We start from the raw sequence: 17,420 nt of genomic DNA, 5'->3' as shown, positions 1-17,420 counted from the left end.
CAACGAGACAGAAGTACTACACGATTACTATCGTCTTCTCTTCGATACCCACGTCCTTGTGGTACTGTTTCAACCCTGGCAGCGCATCCGACTCGAAGTCATGCACGTGTCTGCCCCCATTCGCTCTCTTGTAAAGTTCCAGATCATCCCACTTCATCCACCAACTCAAGGTTTTGAAGAAGCCTCGGTCAACCTCCCATCCGTTCTCTCTTGTCCATCTTCCCGGCCTCTCCACACCCGAATCAGATTGCTTCGTTTGCTCACAGTTATACCCATACCACGCACAGTCCCTCCATACTGCATACCCGACACGTCTGTATTTGTTAGTGTTATCTCCGTACTCGCCTGTAGGGACTATTGCAACAGTGTACGTCTCTAATGGATCGTCTGGCTTGTGTGTGTGTAGCAGTGAAGGAGGATTTTGACCAGCGTGCTGTTGTGCGATTGCAAGGAACGTGATTTCCTGTCTTGCGGAGATGATTTCGTCAGGACGAAATGTTCCATGGACGAGCCGCCAGTTCCCAGACCTGGTGAGGTACGAGGTAGGGCGCAGGTCACTACCCCACACTCTTGGCATCTTGGGCTGTTCTTTGGAGAAGAGGAAGTAGCTGTTTGGTGGAAAGGCTCGACCCTTGAAGTTGACAAAGTCTTTTTGTCCCTCGGGTTTCTGCATCATCATATGCGAGCGGTGCCTGGTGGCTGCCTCTTGTAGCGCGAAAGGATACACGGCATTTATGTAGCCTTTGCGTACATGACCGCGGATCTCGATGCGACCAGTCTGAAAGGCTGCGTCGCCTGTTGTGTGGGCGCTGATAATAGTGCAGATAGGGTCAAGAGTTGTGAGGGTGGGACTTGCGTATACGACAGGCGCAGTGACTGATGCCCAGGACCAGCTGGGGGCGATCGGGCTGGTATGGCGGATGCGTTTGTTGTCTTCCAGACTGAAAGCGTCCTGAGTTGTAGAGTTGTACTCTCGTGTATGAGGAATGCTCCACAACATACCAGCCCAGAGAAAACGAGAGAATAAGCCCGCAAAGTAATCGCTCTCAGTTTGTCGCTCTAATGCTTGTGCTATCCCGGCCAAGGCGACCAGGCGATCCTTGGGTTGTGTCATGCCTCGATGTGTATAGTCCATAACAGCAGAGCACCAATACAGATGCTGCGAACGCGCGCCGAACTCACGATCAGGAAAATCTGTATTGCTGAAAAAGTTCTCCTTGCTCATGATAGCTTTTCGGATTGCTTTCTGATGTCCTGCATGTCTTGACATACCGCCCGAATGAGAGCGTTCCGAGGCGTGAGTAGTGAGACATTCCCAACGAAGCTGAGATCCGTCAAAAACCAACATCCTAGGAGACAGAAGCTGCTCTTGCAAGACCCAGGCTCTTCCGTAGAGAGGCGGTTCTGGGCCACCAAGGCCTTCACTGCGGCCGTAAGACGTGAAGACCACGTGAGCAGGCTTTGTTGAGACACTTGCGCTTGGAATATCAACAATGAATGGCATCTGTAACAGCCCATCCCGCTCCTTGAAACACCCCACGTCGCCACCCTCTGCATGTGCAGCAGCGATTGTTAAGATGGCATATTGGTAAACATCACACATAGTCGCAGCTTCCGCTGTCCAGTCGTCCTTGTCATCCTGCACAATGCATAGCGAATCAATCCAGATGTATCGGAAGCCGAGCTTGCGTGTTGCATGCACTGCATCCTGGAACGTCTGGGAAAGGTCTCCAAAGTCGATGTGGGATAAGTGTTGGCTGTAGTTCTCCTTCAGCGTACGGATGATGTGGACTTTACCCCAGCAGTGACTCAAGGCAACATATCCTTGGTCCATGGCACTTAAAGAGACCGCTTTAGTCTCAACAAGACGCACTTCATCGTTGCTTGTGTCAAGTAGTCGGGTTGGAACGAAGCTGAGATTATTTTGTGTTGCCGAAGCCCTGCAGCTTGGATGGTTCAGGATGCAATTCTCGACCCAGGAAGACGCTAAATGGAGCGCACCGTCCGAGCCAGTGCTGTTATTCGTCAACTCGACGCTGCGGTGTAGAGTAACGACAGAATTCTCTACTAAACATCAGCCTGTTCTCTTCTTCAGTGCATGAACACACCATCAGCTAACAAGCCACCACAAGCAGCTATAATACGCCTGGGCACCCTGATGCTCTGGCCCAAGGTTTCGCGGAAGGTTACCGAGAGCACTGGATGGGGGCCCTTAGTGGGATCAATGTCGAGTACAACGTCGAGTAATTCGGTGTCATCTTGAAGCAATTGATTGTGCTCGTACACAGTTGGTGTGTGATGGACGATGCGACACAAGATGCACCGTGAGGCTGAAGCAAGTTTTAGCTCTCTCAGATTCGAATGGAGAACGACTTCATATTTCGACCACTGGACATCTCCACAAGTCGTGATGAGTTCAGGCACTTGCGCTTGAGCGAGGGCGCCGCTCCAGAAAAGCTGGCATTTGTTGCAAAACATGATGAAAGCAATGGTGGATGGAGGGTTCTGGCAGGTGGAGCCTTCTTTAGCGTCGTTGGTCTAACCACATGTGTGATTCAACGTAAACATACTTAATTATCTTTCTACCGCTACTCCTCACTCACAATATGCCGTCGACTTTATGGGTTATTCTTATACGGAGGGTTTCTTCTTCGAAAGAAGACTTATTTAGCCTGTCGTTGCAGGAGGTCTATGGCAGGCGGCTACTGTAAGTCAACCTTGCGCTGCTAAGCTCAGCTTTAAGGCCCCCTGCATCCCTTGAGCATCAAATAGTCCGGAATTGACCGGACCATATTTTTCAAGTATAGGGCTACTTCATTTGAGTGTCAAAATATGGGCGTTGTCTAATCGACTTCATGAGCCGGCGCGACTCTCCTGCGCCAAGAACTCAGATGCAGCTGCTGAACTGTTTCATAGATCAGATGCTCCGCTGATCTCTACGCTAGAACTATAGTGGAGTCTTGCAGGTTCTCGCAGCTAAGTACGTGTCAGTGCACTTAGAGCCAATTAAATCAACCTGGTTGATCGGGGGGCGCAGTGTTAGCGGAACCCTGCAGAGCGCCTGAAGATGAGATAAACATGGGAGGCCTTGAACATCAGTACTGTTGCCTGACGGCATATATAACTATTCGGGTAAGAAAGACTGCTACTACGTAACGTTACCGCATCAGCCAGTACCGTGTCCGTGCGCGCAACAACCAGAGTCGCGCAACGACCGAATTATCACAACTACACCATACTTTAATGCGTTGTAACTTAATAACTATAACGTACTCCACGGGTGAGCGGATCAAACAGGTGAGCGGATCACTCTGCCAAGACCACACCAAACCTCCACCTTACCACGCAATGCCTCAACAACAACATCAATCTACGCCCTTAAGAGAAGCTGCGATACAGCTTGCGCTCCAGGCAATTAAACAAGACGCAACGCTTACCCTGTAACGCGCTGCAGCTATATATAACGCGCCTTACAGCACACTACACGCTTAATACACAGGACGACCTATACAAGCTAATTATACGCCAGTTTAACAGATTATAGACCAGACTAAGGAGGACGTGATTGCTAAGTACATCCTTGAGCTAGATGCACAAGGATTTGCCTCTTAGCTAGCTGCTGTAGCTAATATAGCTAATTCTTTGCGTGCTAAGCATAATATAGGCCATGTTGGCATAAACTGGCCTAACACGTTTGTTAAGCGCCGCCCTGACCTTAAAGTAAGGTTTAATCGCAAGTACAACTACAAGAGAGCCCTCTGTAAGGATCTAGAGATTATTAGGGGCTAGTTTAGGCTTGTAGCGAATGTTAAAGCTAAGTATAGTATCTAGGACAATAACACGTACAACTTTAATATAACAGGCTTTATAATAGGCCAGATATTAACAGGAGCAGTTGTTATAGGCTTAGAGCGTTAAGGACAGCTAAAGGTAGTGCAGCAGGGCAATTAAGAGTGGACAATGGTTATACAGGGCATTAATGGCACAGGGTAGGCTATTCTACCCTTTATTATCTTTAAAGGCCGCAACCACCTCTCTGCCTGGTACAAAGAGGACAATCTGCCCTATAACTGGGTTATTAGAGTCTCTAAGAACAGATAGACTACTAACAAGCTTAGTCTAGACTAGTTAAAGCACTTTAATGCCTATACAAAGACGCGCACCTAAGGAGTGCACCAGCTGCTCCTTATTAACAGCCACAAGAGCCACAACTCCCTTAACTTCTAACAATACTGTAAGGAAGCAAAGATTGTTATACTGTGTATGCCTCTACACTTATCTTACCTCTTACAACTACTAGATATAGGTTGTTTTGCCCCTCTAAAGAAGGTATATAGGCGCTAAGCTAAGAATCTTATATATAACTATATTACTTATATTACTAAAACTAAGTTCCTACTATGCTTTATAGACGCCTATAAGGAGACATTTACTTCTAGCAATATCTAAGAAGGCTTCTAAGGCGCTGGAATAGTCCCCCTTAACCCAGAACAGGTCATAATGGGTCTTGATGTCCGCCTACGTACCCTACCGCTACCTACTGTAGAAGATAAGCCCTAGCAGTCCTAAACCCCAAGCACTACCCTGCAATTAGGGTCGCAATTAACGCTAGTTTAAGAGAGGATTTAAAGGCATGCAAGCAGCTTACTAACTTTAATAGTTAAGGCCTTTAAAAAGCTTGCTAAAGGCGCAGCTATAGTAGCATATAAGCTAGTGTTGGCTTAAAGGGAGATTACTAGGCTTTAAGCAGCAAATAAGGCTGCTATGCGACGTAAATTGCATAAAAGAAAGCAATTACAGCAGGAGGGAGTCCTAACAGCTAAGGAAGGCCTTTAATTAACTACTCTAACTAAGTTTAGGGCGTGTGGTAATAGTAAGAAGGTAAAGAAGCGAGTGCGCGCTAAAGGAGGGGAAGTAACCTAAAGACGCTGTACAAAGTGCTACAACGTTAGACATAACTTACGTATATGTAAGAAGGCTGTAGAAGATATTTCTAAATAATATTATGTACTGCACTACTGTATATAAGGCTAAAGTAGGCTAATGCGAGCTATAATAGGGTAGAAATTTGGTGTGGTCTTGGCAGAGTGATCTGCTCACCTGTTTGATCCGCTCACCCGTGGAGTACGTTAGCAGCTATTAACAAAGTGCTTGCAGTAATTAATGTGCTAAAACTAAGTAAAAAACTTATATATTAGTATTTTGCTACTAGGTTTAGCGTTAACTGCGTAACTCTAGCTTAGAGACACAAGCACATTTAGGACTCCTAGGAGACTAAGGATATTAACTAGCAACGTTTAATGCTATAATAGGAGATAGAGCTTATAAAGTATATAGAGTTACTTAGTACTTATTACTTACTACCTACTAGAGAGATAATCTAGAATTTTGCGTTGCTAGTGGCTTAAAATCTAGTTAGTAAGAGCTAGGTTACCTACTTTATTAATAAGTACTCTATCTATCTTATCTTATGTTACTCTACTAGGATAGATTAACTATATTATAATACTAATTCCTATAATAAATATATACTCTACTTTAACCTACTATAGTATAAAATCTCTAAATACTCTATTAAGGGTTACTATATATATAATATAGATAAAAAGGGCTTTATAATTAGTATTGTAGGTAGAATAAAATATATGTTTAGTAAGCGTATATAGATAAAGAGAGAGATTAAAGCATCTATCTAGAATAGTAACTAAGCTTAGTAGACACTTATAGCGTGTGTATATAGTAATAGAATAGTACTACTACTAGGCATTATCTATAAGTTAGCTAACGCTAGTATTAAATTAGACTAGGTAGCTAAAATTAAGCTAGGAAAATACTCTATAATAGTTATATTATTTCTTTTAGGGTAGACAAATAGGGATATAGGCCTTGCCTAGCTTAAGTAGGTGTTTAATTACTACACTAAGGAGAAAGTATAAAGAAAGTAGAGGCTTTTAATACTAGATAGCTACAGATCCTATATAATAATAGACTTTATTAAGTACTATAATAACTATAAGATCCTTCTAGCTATCCTTCCCTCTTACTTAACCTAAACGCTCTAGCTACTTAATATAGTACTGTTTAAGCCTCTATTAATAGTATACTTAAAAGTAGTTATAATATATATTTATAAGGCTTAAAATAACACACCTATTACTAGAGCAGACTTCTTCTACCTATTCTAGCTAGCGTAGATGAGTAGCTTTACTAAAAAGCTAATACTTAAGTCCTTTAAGGCAATAGGTATCTATCTACTTAATCCTAATATTATCCTCTACTACTTTATTAAAATACTAGAGAGCTTGGATTTAGATAGGTCCTTATTATCTATTTATAGTAATAAGGATAAGCTTAAAATAGAGACGTTGTTACAGTATATAGTTAAAAACTAGAGTAAAAGTAATATTAAAAAGATAAGATAATTAATCTAATATATCTTAGTTAAAACCTTACTCTTCTAGTATAAGATAGATAGCCTTAAAAAGACTCTAAAGACGTAGAAGAAGCATAAAAAGAAGAGTAAAACCTTAGACTTGTAGTAACAGTAGAAGTACTATAGTAGTGCAGTGTTCTAGTTACCTAGAAAGGTTAATAAAGCATACTTCTATAAGTAAGTTAGATAATATAAGGAGAAGGAGGAGAGGCTTAGAAAAGCTACTAGTAAGGAAGTAGTAGCTACTAAGAAGCTAGTTAAAGAGAAGAAGAAGAAGGAAAGGTGTATAGTATAAGAGGCAGCTAAAGTAGTATATAAGAAGAAGAAGGCTAATATAGTAAATCAGAAGGCTAAATAGAAGGCTAAAAAGTAGTATTAATAATAAGAGCTTAATACTGCAAAAGCTATATAATTACCTTAAAATAGTAAAAAAAAAGCTTTATAAGTAACCTAGCTAAAAAAGTGTTAAAAATATAGTCCTAGAGATAATATTAACGTACCCCACGGGCGAGTCGGACAACGGGCGAGTCGGACACTTTTGCCAAGCCCCCACCAAACACCTCCTCCTACACCAATGTCTTCTTAACAACACTATTTAAATGCGTTAAAGGAAGCGCAGATATAGCTTACGCTCTAGGCTCTTAAACAAGACGCGACTCTATCTCTGTAACGCGCTGCTGCTATCTACAAGGTCCCTTAAAGCACACTAAGCAACCAGCGCACTAGATGACCTTTACGCGCTAATTCTATAGCTAACTTACAGAAGCTAGACAATAATAAGAAGAAGGTAATTATTAAACATGTTCTTAAGCTAGATGCGTAAGAATTTTCCTCTTAGCTTTTAGATGTAGCTACTATAGCTAATTCTTTGTGCGCTAAGCGTAATCTAGGCCCTATTAGCGTAAACTGGCCTAGTACGTTTGTTAAGCAACACCTAGAACTTAAAGTTAAGTTTAATTATAAGTACGACTATAAGAGATCTCTCTATAAGGATCCTAAGGTTCTATAGGGCTGGTTTAGCCTAGTAGCTAACACTAAAGCTAAGTATAGCATCTAGGATAAAGACATATACAACTTTAATAAGACAGGCTTTATAATAGGCTAGATCTCCCTAGGAGCAGTTATTACAGCTTTAGAACGACAAGGTCAGCTAAAAGCTATCCAGCCAGGCGACTAAGAGTGGGCTACGGCTATAGTGAGCATTAATGCTAAAGGATAGGCCATTCCAGCCTTCCTTATCTTTAAGGCCTACTACCACCTCTCTGCCTGGTACAAGGAGGAAGAACTGCCTTAAGACTAGGTTATTAGAGTCTCTAATAACTGCTAGACTACTAACAAGCTTAGTATAGACTAGATAAACCACTTTAACAGGCATATAAAGGAGCGTACTATTAGCACCTACCATTTGCTTATTATTAATAGTTATAAGAGCCACAACTCTCTTAAATTCTAGCAATACTGTAAGGATAACAAGATTATTACTCTCTGTTTACCTTCTTACTTATTACACCTTACACAGCCTCTTAATATAGGTTGTTTTACTACTTTAAAGAAGGCGTATAGGCGCTAAGCTAAAATACTTATATATAACTAGATTAACTATATTATAAAGATAGAGTTCCTACTATGCTTTATACGCGCCTATAATGCTGTAATTACTTCTAAGAATATCTAGAGAGGGTTCTAAGGTGCTAGATTAGTCCTATTTAACCTAGACCAGGTTATAATAGCCCTTAATATGAAGTTGCGCACTCTATCACCACTACTACCTGTTAACAACAAGCTCTGGCAGTCGCAAACCCTAAGCAACACTCTTAAACTTAGGTTGCAATTAATACTTATAAAGACAAGGATTTAGAGGTATATAGATAGTTCGCCTACCTCTATAGTTAAGGCGTTTAAGAAGGTAGTAAAAGGGGCAGCAATAATTGCGTATAAGCTAGTGTTGGCACAACAGGAGATTACTTAGCTTTAAGCTGCTAATAAGGCAGCTATATAACAAAAATTACACAAAAGAAAGCAAGTTTAGGTAGAAGGGACCCTAACAGTTAAAGAGGGCTAGCAATTAATAGCTCTTAAGGAGTTTAGGGCGCGTAGTGATAGGAAGAAGGTAAAGAAGCAGGTGCGCGCTAAAGGAGGTAAGCCCTCCTAAAGGCGCTGTGGATGGTGTAATTAGACAGGATATAACGCGCAAACGTGTAAGAAAGAGGTAGAAGTAGTTTCTAAATAGTATTACAGACTATACTGCACGTTACAGCACTAAACTAGGTTGTTTTAGGCCATAATAGGGTGGAGTTTGGTGGGGGCTTGGCAAAAGTGTCCGACTCGCCCGTTGTCCGACTCGCCTGTGGGGTACGTTAGTAGTTGTAGTCCGCTATTACTGTCCCTAGCTTTCCTACTTAAAACTACATCACGTAGCTATAACGTTAAGTTACTAGCTAAATTTAAATAGTATATCTTTTTTATAAGTAATTAATTAGTACTAACGTACCCCACGGGCGAGCCGCTCAACGGGCGAGCCGCTCACTTTTGCCAAGCCCCCACCAAACTACACCCTATTATGGCCCAAAACAACCTAGTTTAGTGCTGCAAAGTGCAGTATGGCCTGTAATACTATTTAGAAACTACTTCTACCTCTTTCTAACACGTTCGCGCGTTATGTCCTGTCTGATTGCACTGTCTACAGCGTCTTTAGGAAGGCTTACCTCCTTTAGCGCGCACCTGCTTCTTTACCTTCTTCCTATTACTACGCGCCCTAAACTCCTTTAGAGTTATTAATTACAGGCTATCCTTAACTGTTAGGGTCTCTTCTGCCTAAACTTACTTTCTTTTATATAATTTTTATTATATAGCTGCCTTATTAGCAGCTTAAAGCTAAGTAATCTCCTGTTACGCCAACACTAGCTTATACGCAATTATTGCTGCCCCTTTTACTACCTTCTTAAACGCCTTAACTATAGAGGTAGGCGAACTATCTATATACCTCTAAATCCTTGTCTTTATAAGTATTAATTGCAACCTAAGTTTAAGAGTGTTGCTTAGGGTTTGCGACTGCCAGAGCTTGTTGTTAACAGGTAGTAGTGGTGATAGAGTGCGCAACTTCATATTAAGGGCTATTATAACCTGGTCTAGGTTAAATAGGACTAATCTAGCACCTTAGAACCCTCTCTAGATGTTCTTAGAAGTAATTACAGCATTATAGGCGCGTATAAAGCATAGTAGGAACTCTATCTTTATAATATAGTTAATCTAGTTATATATAAGTATTTTAGCTTAGCGCCTATACGCCTTCTTTAAAGTAGTAAAACAACCTATATTAAGAGGCTGTGTAAGGTGTAATAAGTACAAAGGTAAACAGAGAGTAATAATCTTGTTATCCTTACAGTATTGCTGAAATTTAAGAGAGTTGTGGCTCTTATAACTATTAATAATAAGCAAATAGTAGGTGCTAATAGTACGCTCCTTTGTATGCCTGTTAAAGTGCTTTAACTAGTTAAGACCAAGCTTGTTAGTAGTCTAGCTGTTATTAGAGACTCTAATAACCTAGTTGTAAGGCAGATCCTCTTCTTTGTACCAGGCAGAGAGGTAGTAGTAGGCTTTAAAGATAAGAAAGGCCAGAATAGCCTATCCTTTGGCATTAATGCTCACTATAGCCGTAGCCCACTCTTAGTTGCCTGGCTAGATAGCCTTTGGCTGACCCTGTTGTTCTAAAGCTGTAACAACTGCTCCTAGGGAGATCTGGCCTATTATAAAGCCTGTCTTGTTAAAGTTGTATGTGTCTTTATCCTAGATACTATACTTAGCTTTAATATTAGCTACTAGGCTAAACCAGCCCTGTAGAACCTTAGAATCCTTACAGAGAGCTCTCTTATAGTCGTACTTGCAATTAAACTTAACTTTAAGCTCTAGGTGTTGCTTAACAAACGTACTAGGCCAGTTTACGCTAATAGGGCCTAGATTGCACTTAGCGCGCAAAGAATTAGCTATAGTAGCTATATCTAAGAGCTAAGAGGAAAATCCTTACGTATCTAGCTTAAGAACATGCTTAATAATTACTTCCTCCTTATTGTTGTCCAGCTTCTGTAAGTTGGCTATAGAATCTGCGCGTGAAGGTCGTCCTGTGTGTCAGTTGCTTAGTGTCTTTTAAGGGACCCTGTAGATAGCTGCAGCGCGTCACTAAGAGAGATTCGCGTCTTGTTTAAGAGCCTGGAGCGCAAGCTGTATCTAAGCTTCCTTTAACGCGTCTAAATGGTGTTGTTAAGAAGACATTGGTGTAGGAGGAGAAGTTTGGTGGGGGCTTGGCAAAAGTGAGCGGCTCGCCCGTTGAGCGGCTCGCCTGTGGGGTACGTTACACTATAAAATTATAAAATAATAGCTATTATAGGTAGCTCTATAGCCTTATCTAATTTTAAGCGTTAAGGTGGTTTTTGGTTGTTGCGCGACTCAGGTCGTTGCGCGCACGGACACGGTAAGATTACCTTCAATCCACCATGCTCAACATCACAATCTTCTCCAAATCCACGCCTCACACCCTCCGTGCGATATCTCTTGCTACATTCCCACCAGCTTTCATCATACTCCTCACCCAAGGCATCATCTCTCAGCAGGCAAACCCGGCTATTGGGCTCGTGCCGCTCTTCTTCTCTTCAGCGTATGCTGCCCTTTTGCTGTCTAACGAGAAACGATGCGGGTGTCGAGCAGGTGGCCTCACTGGTACGCCCTTCCACTTTATCCTTGACTTCCTGATCGGAACAGCGTTGCTGGTCTGTCTGATTCTTTCTTGGGTCTTCATGGGAATGGGCCGCAGACGTCTCCGGGGCGTAGTGCTGGGAACGTACGGGACAAACTTCTTTATCTGCAATTTGTGAGTGTCTAACGGCCTTTCTACTTGCTACGTAAGCGCTGATGACGAAAGCCTGATTCACCTCTACTTTGTATACAGTCAGCTCAGGGAAGCCATCCAGGGTGGTCAGGCTTTTCCGACGAGCTGCCCGCAGTGTCAGAGTGGTTCGATCTCGTTTTCGATTGGAGGGTTCCAATTTGGGCGGAACTACCAGTTCGGCTCTGGGTCGAAGACGGGTAAAAGCAGCGGGTACGCACCACTCCTGGATGGAGAGGGAGCGCCAAACAACAGTGCTGGTGAGACGGCAACCAGCGGGGAAAGCATGGTGTAGATCTTGCACGACAGTTGGTCTTAGCATTGCACGGAGTCTGGCCAGAAAGACGGTGGTGTTATAGCATTCTCAGACCAGTATGTAAAGGCTGTCTGCACATTTTGAACTGTATGCGCCTTAGCAGACACGTGCTAGATCGTATTTGTGGAAAACATGCAAGACATATCGTCTAGACATTATTTTGCTCGCAACGGCTCGCTACTGGACTGTGCAACTACACACTCTGACCAGATTCACCCCAGATCAAAGTAACCGCTCCTTTTAAGCGGCGTCTAGATACATCCGACTCCAGACGTTCCAGAAATGATACACAGACAACGCCGGCAACTACGGACCACTCGCACAGTATAGTCAACAGCTCTCCAAAACACGTACATGCGACCTCCGGGCTCAATCCACATCTGGCAGAAAACCCAATCCTTATTCGCTAACAGCCTTTTCCTCGGAACCAACTCCTGCGACGCAGCAACGAACACCTCGCAAACCTCTCCTGAGCTATTTTGAGGTTGCACGTGATCTTGGCCCCCAACCTCCATCTCCTGCCAGCTCTTCAGTACCAACGAACGCCGGTTCGGAGTCTCGACGGCCAGACCCTTCTACTGGCCCCCAAACTCGTCATATAACGATACGATGGACATGAGCCACCACCAATCTCCACGCTCACGTGCATTTTGCGAAGTGGCTGAACGGGCGTTCACTCAGCCCTGCTGCGCCCCGGTGTTCCCGTCGCAACTCAGATTGCGACTTCAAACATGTTCATTACCGGCTTATCCAATGACAAGCAGTCTTTCTGCCAATCGCAAAGCGAGCATAGCCCTGTGTCTGACAGCTACTTGGATGTTGATGAAGCAGCGTTCTTCCGTCCTCGGATAGAGGGTGTGTTTGCTGCGATAGTAAGGTGCTGGGGTGGAGCTCGGAGAGAGATGCAACACGTCGGCGTAGGTACGTCTCCTTCTAGAATCGCGCAATGTGGAGAACCCGGCGCCGTCGAGCAGGGCAGTGTACGCACCAGTGCGCTGCGTTTCAGCAGTTCTGCGTCAGTGGGTTGGCTGCGGGCGTGGCTGCGGGCGAGCCCGGTGGTCCACATCTTCCAGCTTCATAAACCCCTTTTGAGACACGTCGTTCATACAACGAAAACAGACAGAGTGGGTCACCGGTGAGGCTGGTGTGCATGCGTGCTTTAGTGTGCAGATAGGCAAGTGATAACGAGTCGGTGAAGATGGAGAAAGAGATCCACAGGTGCGTTGGCACCCTTGCAATTATCGCGGCTAGCAGTGGATGACCGGAGTCAACGGCGTGATGCGAGGATGTACCTGAGTTAACGATTTGACACGACCTGACGGCGGACCTTTGAGGTTAGACTTTGGGTTTGGTGCGTTTGAGATGCAAGTGAAGGGCGTTGCTCCACTGCTGCCGCTGTCAAGTCGACGTGACGTGGTAGGCATGTTCTTGACTCGACGATACAATTGCACAGCGAGTTGCCAATCACGCGACTGTGCAACTTCCAGTGCTTGTTATCGAAACAGACGACAAGGTGCAATAATTGCGCAATGGTTTCCCACACCAAACCTGTCTCGCCTCACTACAATTGACGCGCGCCGAGATACCTCCATCTGTAGTTCACCACGCGTTCCCACGCAATTCTTGGTCTGACGCCGACTGCCACTTCACTACAATCTCTTCATCGAGTAAAGATGCGCAAACACGATCAACGCAAACCTACTTTGTTCGTCTTTCCCGCGCGGCATGTTGGGCATCGTGAGGCTTCAAAAGTGGATTCCGGTCTCTCGAAAATTCTGCCAGCAACGGTATCCTGGGCTGGCGAGCGACGTGTCCACCCTCGAATTCGATGTTTTGGGTACCGATCAGACGCGTGATTGACGCGACGGATTATGCACAGCGAATCCTGGGGATTGCTTGGGAGCTGTGCATCTGACATGGAGTGTTGGAAACAAACGTCTTGAGAGAAGAGGAATGTCAGGTGTGTTGCGTGGACCCTGACGTGTGCCCCGCCTTTTGCACTGCACACCTTCATGATCTTATTTCCAAATCAAGCCGTTAACAGCACTCTTTCCTACAATGACAGCACGGTGTATGCCTATGCGGTCAGCTGTACCTTGCCAGAGGTTTGCCGTTCTTGACTTGAGCGTCGCACAAAGAGTGCAGCTCAGATTGCAGCTCTCTCGCAAAGCCACAGTCATGACCATAAAGGTGCAGGGTAGCGGAACGGCCCACGATATACTGGGTGGGTGTGCAAGCGCAGGGTGATGATGCTCGTATCCAAAGGCTCAAGCCGGTCGCCTGTTTGGTGACTGGCTTGGACAGGTTCGGAGACGGCATGTGTCTGGCACATGAGCGTTGCGGGCGTGGCTGCGGACTCGCTTTGTGTTGCACGACAGCCAAGGACTCGGCTAGAGTCAGAGGGTGTGTGACTGTTTCAGAGTAACACCACCTCAACGTGCAAGTGTCGGAGAGCGAGTCCTGCCTTGCGATATTTCATGTTGATTTCCACTTCTCTGAGACTGCAGGTTGGTCGTATGTTCTCTGCTATTTCGTCCACAAACCGTTAGCGTGCCATTCCAGGCGTGACAACGGACGTCACTGGTCACAGACCATGGAGGAAGATGAAGCAATGCATGATGGCACAGTGATGCGAAGTTCAGGTCATTGAAATGGTAGAGCGTAATCTTCGTCATTTCTTCAAGCTAATTTGTCTTCTCGCGATCTCTTACATCATCATGCCCCTCGTCACTCGTCCTCCACTCAACACCTCACGGGTGGAGTCTCTCATGTGCCCAACAAAGCCTTTGTTATCCGTTTTCAGGGTAAACCTTATCCTCGCGCCGAACCATGTGTCCCAAATAGCAGTAAAGCTGACTGTGGAATGCAAAACAAAACTGTAATCGCAGTGTGCATGTGCAGCGGTCGTACTGAGAGGCGCGGAGCGTTCACAGAGGGCGTTGCCATGCAAATCGCCGTTGCTGTGGAAGGTGGTCGTGTATGATTGGCGTACCAAACTTTCGTCGGGGTTAAATTTGTAGCGTAAATCGTACGGTCATGTAGTCCTTCAGCGGTAGTAGCCAGACAGTCGGTGCTCACGCAAGTCGCGAGCAGAGGGCTCCCGGACTTCGACATTGTATTTTGCGTAGCATCGCTTCTTGGCGAGATCCTCCTCGTACAAAGAGCCGCGCCTCGAGCTGGTGGTATTGCTGATCTCGACCTTGTCTGGCCATTCAACAACCTCGCCAGATCGCGGTCGAGAGTAGTTAGTCCTTGGCTTCTGGTCATGCTCAACTTTGACAGACTTTTGTCGCTGAGGCAGGGTGGGTGTGCGAGGAGCGACGTGGTAGCTGCGGTCCATTGATACAAATGGCGGGCGTGACCTGTGGCGCAAGCTGCGTTCGACAGCCCTCAATAGGCCGCTGACCTCGACATAACTGGAGGGGATCTCGACCTGAACAGTCTTGCTGTCCTCTTCCTTGGTGGAAAAGGACTTGCCTTCCTTGTTGTAGATGTAGGCAGCCACTTCTTGGGCCAGGCGGTGTCCGTGTTCACAGAGCTGTTCGTGGCTGCGGTGGACTTCGTACGGGTCGTGGCAGTATGCACACTTGCGAGCGTGCATCTCGAAGTTGTACAGTGCCCAGCTCTCGGTAGTGTTGACTGGGCGTGAGACAGATTGAACAGGGTCCTTCCTGAATCCAACTACCCGCTCTTTCTTGGAGGAGACGGGCTTGGAGTGAATGACCGTCGGCATGGTGTGGGTTCGAGATACCGAAGGCATCGTCGTGGTGGTGGTTGTGTTCTTCAAGATGGAGTGCAGCCGGGGAGCCGTGGTGACGTTGTTGCCAAGTGGAAACAGAGAGGCTTTAATGGAGGCACCCGGATGAGTGGGTAGTGACTTTGTCGATTCGTGGTGTACTTGGATGGTGAAGTGATGGTGATGGTTGATCTGTGAGGATTCATAGTGGGCGCGGACTTGAATCAATATAAGTTTCTCGAGTCTTGCTGGCCGCAGCTGCTCTGGCGTGGATGGGAGCCTGCGCTAAAGACGCATCCTCAGGCGGCAGGGGTGCACGCCCACTAACGCCCTTGTCTGGCGCGCCCATCAGCAGGGGTTAGTAGGGCTAAGCCAGCGGGTCTTGCTAGCGAGGGCGGTCAACCATCTTTCCTATGACGACAGGGACTTGGGAAGCGCTGCTGCGCTGAGGGCGTGTTTGGCGTGCTCGCAAGTCAGAAGGCCGCCCAACGGCTGCCGCCAAAGTGCGCTATTGTTGGCGACGGAGATGCTGAGGTCTGGCTCCATGAAACAGGCGAGCGCATCTCAGTCTTGGAGTGCGCCAGCAGCCGCCTGGTTCGACTCCTGAAAGCCATCCGCAGACGTGTTCGGAGTGCGGGCATGGGCGTGTCCGTTGCGCGGCCAGAGAGGCCAGTTGTCGTGAAGAGCGCATCGTGATTCGATACTCCGCCCCAACATGGCACATCGTTCACGCACGTCGATGGTGTTGGCGCGGTTTGTTGCCTTGTCCGTCGTGCAACAAGCGCAAGGCATCAGCCACAGAGCCACCTGCTAGCGCCGAACCAACCCCACCTTTCCCATCGCTCACCCTTCTCTTTGCGCAGCCTCTTCACCGTCACGCACTGCCACACCACATGCAGGCATCTCTTCTTCATTGCGCAAATCTGCATACGTGACGCCAGTGTCAAGCGCGAACGCATCCATTTTTTGCACTACAGGGTGCATTTCTTGCCCTTCACCCAGCACCGGCCAGTCTGCCCCATTGGTCAAACCCGATGCCCTACCTTGCGCCCTTTCAACACATTTCTTGGCTGTACTGCTCGAGTCGTGGGCCTCTTCAGACTCATCACTCGGTGCTCGAGCCTAGGCCTGTCGGCGGCCGCTACGTGCCCATATTTGCACTGTGCAGACGCCCTGCAGGCCATTGCTTGACGCACAAAACGCAGCGTTGCTGCTCTTGTCTGACCGGAAAATCGGAAATGCGTCATTTTGATTCGTCAATTGATTCCAACCCGTTGAGTCTCTACATAACCGGGCTTCAACAACAGTTCGCAAGCTCTTACTTAGTTGATCGATGCTCAACTGGCCATACTCTAGGTTTATGCATGCATGATCGCGGGATTACTGTTGCTCAATCAAGCCGAAAAAAGAGAACTTCCCTAAACGATGCATTGATACGTTTGGCTCGCTCGTCTCGGTGAACTTGTTGCGCCGCCGGTGAGTCAATGGCCATAACGTATTAAGATATCGGAAGTATGACTCTTTACCCTCTTCGACCGGCCCGCCCCGTGTGTTACACGAACATTCTACAAGCGAGACGTTCTGCTACCGAGGCTAGGTACCCTTCAAGCAGCTGACCCATCCGTTGTGAGTGCTTGGCCAGAGGTGGACGGCTTCTAGCGCGGCTCTGCAGACGTTACTAAGGGCTGAAACGCAGCGAACCAGCTGGTTACCGGAAAGCCTGACACCTTTGCCTTTATGCGGCTAGCAAACCATCCAGTGTACATCTGCTTGCAACCCCGTCAGACTCTGGCTTATGTGTGCCGAAGGGTCTTGGAGGAGCTCGAGCTGACGACGTTCACTCCGTTCTCCCACCCTCCATGACGCCAAGATGTGGCAGAAAGGAACAACGCCACAGGACGGATTCGCTGGACTATGCTACGCTAGATTCCTGCGTAATAGAGCATGTATGCTTTTATTCGGTGCATGCCACAGTTGCTTGGTATGTCGTGCCGAGCGTTGCGGTTGTGGTCGATGCCAATGTGCTTGATGCCACGTCGTGAAAGTACTACGAGCT

The 17,420-nt window shown here is 46.2% G+C and overlaps 3 protein-coding genes across 3 annotated transcripts, besides 19 other annotated features; 1 reads left to right on the top strand and 2 right to left on the bottom strand.

Annotated features, from left to right (window-relative positions):
• Window positions 1-16: 16 nt before the first annotated feature.
• EKO05_0010585 (uncharacterized protein) lies at window positions 17-2,478 on the bottom strand (the record flags this gene model as incomplete). The annotated part of the gene is made up of 2 exons (XM_038947263.2): window positions 17-2,064; window positions 2,109-2,478. The coding sequence occupies 2 exons, from the start codon at window positions 2,476-2,478 to the stop codon at window positions 17-19; spliced, it is 2,418 nt and encodes an 805-aa protein (XP_038793542.2).
• A 696-nt stretch (window positions 2,479-3,174) lies between these two features.
• Window positions 3,175-3,265: a mobile genetic element.
• Window positions 3,266-5,135: a mobile genetic element.
• Window positions 4,228-4,340: a mobile genetic element.
• Window positions 5,065-5,181: a dispersed repeat.
• Window positions 5,131-6,927: a mobile genetic element.
• Window positions 5,340-5,369: a tandem repeat.
• Window positions 5,733-5,763: a tandem repeat.
• Window positions 6,401-6,435: a tandem repeat.
• Window positions 6,694-6,761: a tandem repeat.
• Window positions 6,903-6,999: a dispersed repeat.
• Window positions 6,926-8,796: a mobile genetic element.
• Window positions 7,887-7,999: a mobile genetic element.
• Window positions 8,788-8,918: a mobile genetic element.
• Window positions 8,914-10,784: a mobile genetic element.
• Window positions 9,710-9,918: a mobile genetic element.
• Window positions 9,710-9,921: a mobile genetic element.
• Window positions 9,716-9,912: a mobile genetic element.
• Window positions 10,783-10,904: a mobile genetic element.
• Window positions 10,785-10,816: a mobile genetic element.
• Window positions 10,905-10,923: 19 nt separating the features above from the next.
• Window positions 10,924-11,607, top strand: EKO05_0010584 (uncharacterized protein; the record flags this gene model as incomplete). Its single annotated transcript, XM_038943578.1, has 2 exons — window positions 10,924-11,297; window positions 11,349-11,607. 2 exons carry the CDS (start codon window positions 10,924-10,926, stop codon window positions 11,605-11,607), a joined length of 633 nt encoding a protein of 210 aa, XP_038793541.1.
• Window positions 11,608-14,674: 3,067 nt separating this feature from the next.
• On the bottom strand, window positions 14,675-15,361 carry EKO05_0010583 (uncharacterized protein; the record flags this gene model as incomplete). The annotated part of the gene is made up of 1 exon (XM_038947262.1): window positions 14,675-15,361. The coding sequence occupies one exon, from the start codon at window positions 15,359-15,361 to the stop codon at window positions 14,675-14,677; it is 687 nt and encodes a 228-aa protein (XP_038793540.1).
• Between the last annotated feature and the right edge of the window lie 2,059 nt (window positions 15,362-17,420).

Source organism: Ascochyta rabiei, chromosome 20 (genome assembly GCF_004011695.2).
Source record: "Ascochyta rabiei chromosome 20, complete sequence".
NCBI lineage: Eukaryota > Fungi > Ascomycota > Dothideomycetes > Pleosporales > Didymellaceae > Ascochyta > Ascochyta rabiei.
This window is presented reverse-complemented; position numbering and strand designations above follow the sequence as displayed.